The sequence below is a fragment of the Apiospora kogelbergensis genome, assembly GCF_038363985.1.
Source record: "Apiospora kogelbergensis strain CBS 113332 chromosome Unknown utg000001l_segment0_segment0, whole genome shotgun sequence".
Taxonomy (NCBI): domain Eukaryota; kingdom Fungi; phylum Ascomycota; class Sordariomycetes; order Amphisphaeriales; family Apiosporaceae; genus Apiospora; species Apiospora kogelbergensis.
Window position 1 is genome coordinate 3,925,939 of NW_027117418.1, and position 2,108 is coordinate 3,928,046.

General features: G+C 51.1%; 1 protein-coding gene across 1 annotated transcript; it reads right to left on the reverse strand.

Moving 5' to 3' along the window:
* Positions 1–1,217: 1,217 nt before the first annotated feature.
* PG998_001249 (PRO41) lies at positions 1,218–1,791 on the reverse strand (the record flags this gene model as incomplete). The annotated part of the gene is made up of 3 exons (XM_066868067.1): positions 1,218–1,280; positions 1,347–1,687; positions 1,734–1,791. The coding sequence occupies 3 exons, from the start codon at positions 1,789–1,791 to the stop codon at positions 1,218–1,220; spliced, it is 462 nt and encodes a 153-aa protein (XP_066736482.1).
* Between the last annotated feature and the right edge of the window lie 317 nt (positions 1,792–2,108).

The window sequence follows — 2,108 nt, forward strand, 5'->3', positions numbered from 1 at the left end:
AAGAAGGGGCTGCTTCTTCCCGAGGCGTTTCGCATGCTGGTGGCTAGTGGACGGGGACGGGTCGGCAGAAAGCACGCCACAAGCCATTTGACCGCTGGACACTGTCAACGACGACTCGACGGATCTTCAGTTCGGGGTACGCGACAAGTCGATCGGGAGTAAAGATGAGCAGTTGCTTGCGCGGACGAGAAGGGTTTGGCCGATCTCACACGCAGTACGTCACTGGCGATGCCGACAACGAGTCGCACTATCAAGCACGCACGAAGGACAGCAAATAGCCGTTAGGACACGTGCCTGCCATCCCAACTTCCAAATAAGCATGATTTGATATCGGCCTAAGGGCGATTCGGCGTACCGTCCCTCGGAAGATAGACCCAGAAGAAGAGAGATGGGACAAAGTGCTCTGATGTCGTCTCATCTCGTCTTATCTCACCCCCGGATTACGATTTGGCCATTGAAGCACACACTTGGCAAACACCTTCAGATGACTATTACAAAAGACGTAGATGAGTTGGATAGTGTAATTATATGTAATTGTTAGATTGCTTGGATTAGCTTGGCTGCTACACGCAGTGTAGAGGATTACGTCGCGACGAGTCCCAGGGACCAGAAGCGGTCGACATAATGTCTAGGCCGATTCACAGATTTGCCCCTCCGATCTTCAGATTCGCGATGTCCTGTGTCGTAGGTAGCGCTCCCCGGTTTCTCTCCTGCCCCGTGGGCCCCTTGGGGACTGGGTATGGCCCCCGATTGCCTCTGATCCTATCATCCGCCTTGCCGCCGTTAGACAATCAAAACGTGTCCGTGAATCATCGACCATCCCGTATGCTGCGACTCGCGATTCGAGATTGCGAGCTAATAGCCATCCATTCTCTCCCTCTTGGCCCCCCTCTCCTTCCATCGAGGCCATGGTAGCGCGGTCCGTAATGTGGACCGGCAATGCAAAGTTGAATCAAAGAACGCCGTGGTGTAAATGCCAGAAAGAACCAGTAGAAAAGGTTGTTCCCGCTGCTCGAAAGGAGAGGTGGGAAATAAGCACACGATATTGGGTAGGGTGAAGTTTTGCTATCCATTTCTCTATGAGCAGAATGAGATACGGGCCCGAGGTATTGATCGATGTATACGTCAAACTCCTGCTGCTTTGTCCTAAGACGCTCGAAAGTGCAAGGCGCCAAATATCGAGGAGGTGTATGACGGGATATGGTTATATGATTCGATCATGCCTTGGAACCACCACCACGGTTGCGCTGAGGCAGAGTCCAGGGCTTTGCACAAATAATCTAAAAGTTGATGTGGTCAGCGAACTGCGAACTGTAACATATCAAAGAGTAGTGGGTTCTACACACCTCGCCTTCGGAATACGCCCAAAAGTAGATGACCATAGCCACAAGGTAGTAAATGCCGGCATTGGTGCCCTGGTAGATCAGAAGGGCGCAGAGGGCGAAAAGAGGGATGGCGGCGAGGCGAGCCTCGAGACTGCGGTGAATGGACGATCCAGCCAGGAATCCTATAGGCCACTCCCACGCTAACATGACGAACCCCAAAACCAGGTTGATTATTTGCAGAACCGGTACGGGCTTGATGCCGGCGTCCAGGCTCTTCGTGAGGAAATCCCAGAAGATTTTAGGCCAGAAAAACGACTCGAAAGCGGCAACGATTTGATCTGATAGGTCTGTTAGCAACCGGCCTGTGTTCCGTTATGCACTGGCATGAAGAGAGACGAGTCCACCTACAAGATGCGGCCGTGATGGTGATGAGCCTCGCCCAGTGGTTCTTGATGAGTCTTCCCATTATGTCGATTATATATCGAAACCCGAGTTTCTAGTTCCGGTCTTTCTGTCCTTTTTTGCTCTTCCACGTCGGTATATCTCTTCCCTGCGTCGAATACTGCGTCTTCCTGAAGTCGATTTTTGCCTCTGTTGATGATGCTGACCCGAGACGAATATATCCAAGCCAAGTAATCCACCAAACCTCTTCAAAAATCGTAATATGAAATAATAGTTGCTGCGAAAAGAAAGTAAATTGCAAGGTAGCCGGACCTGCAGTAGCGTTGAACCAAAATCGCCGATATGAAAGAAGGCTATCGACAGTGCACAGCGCTGCAAGTA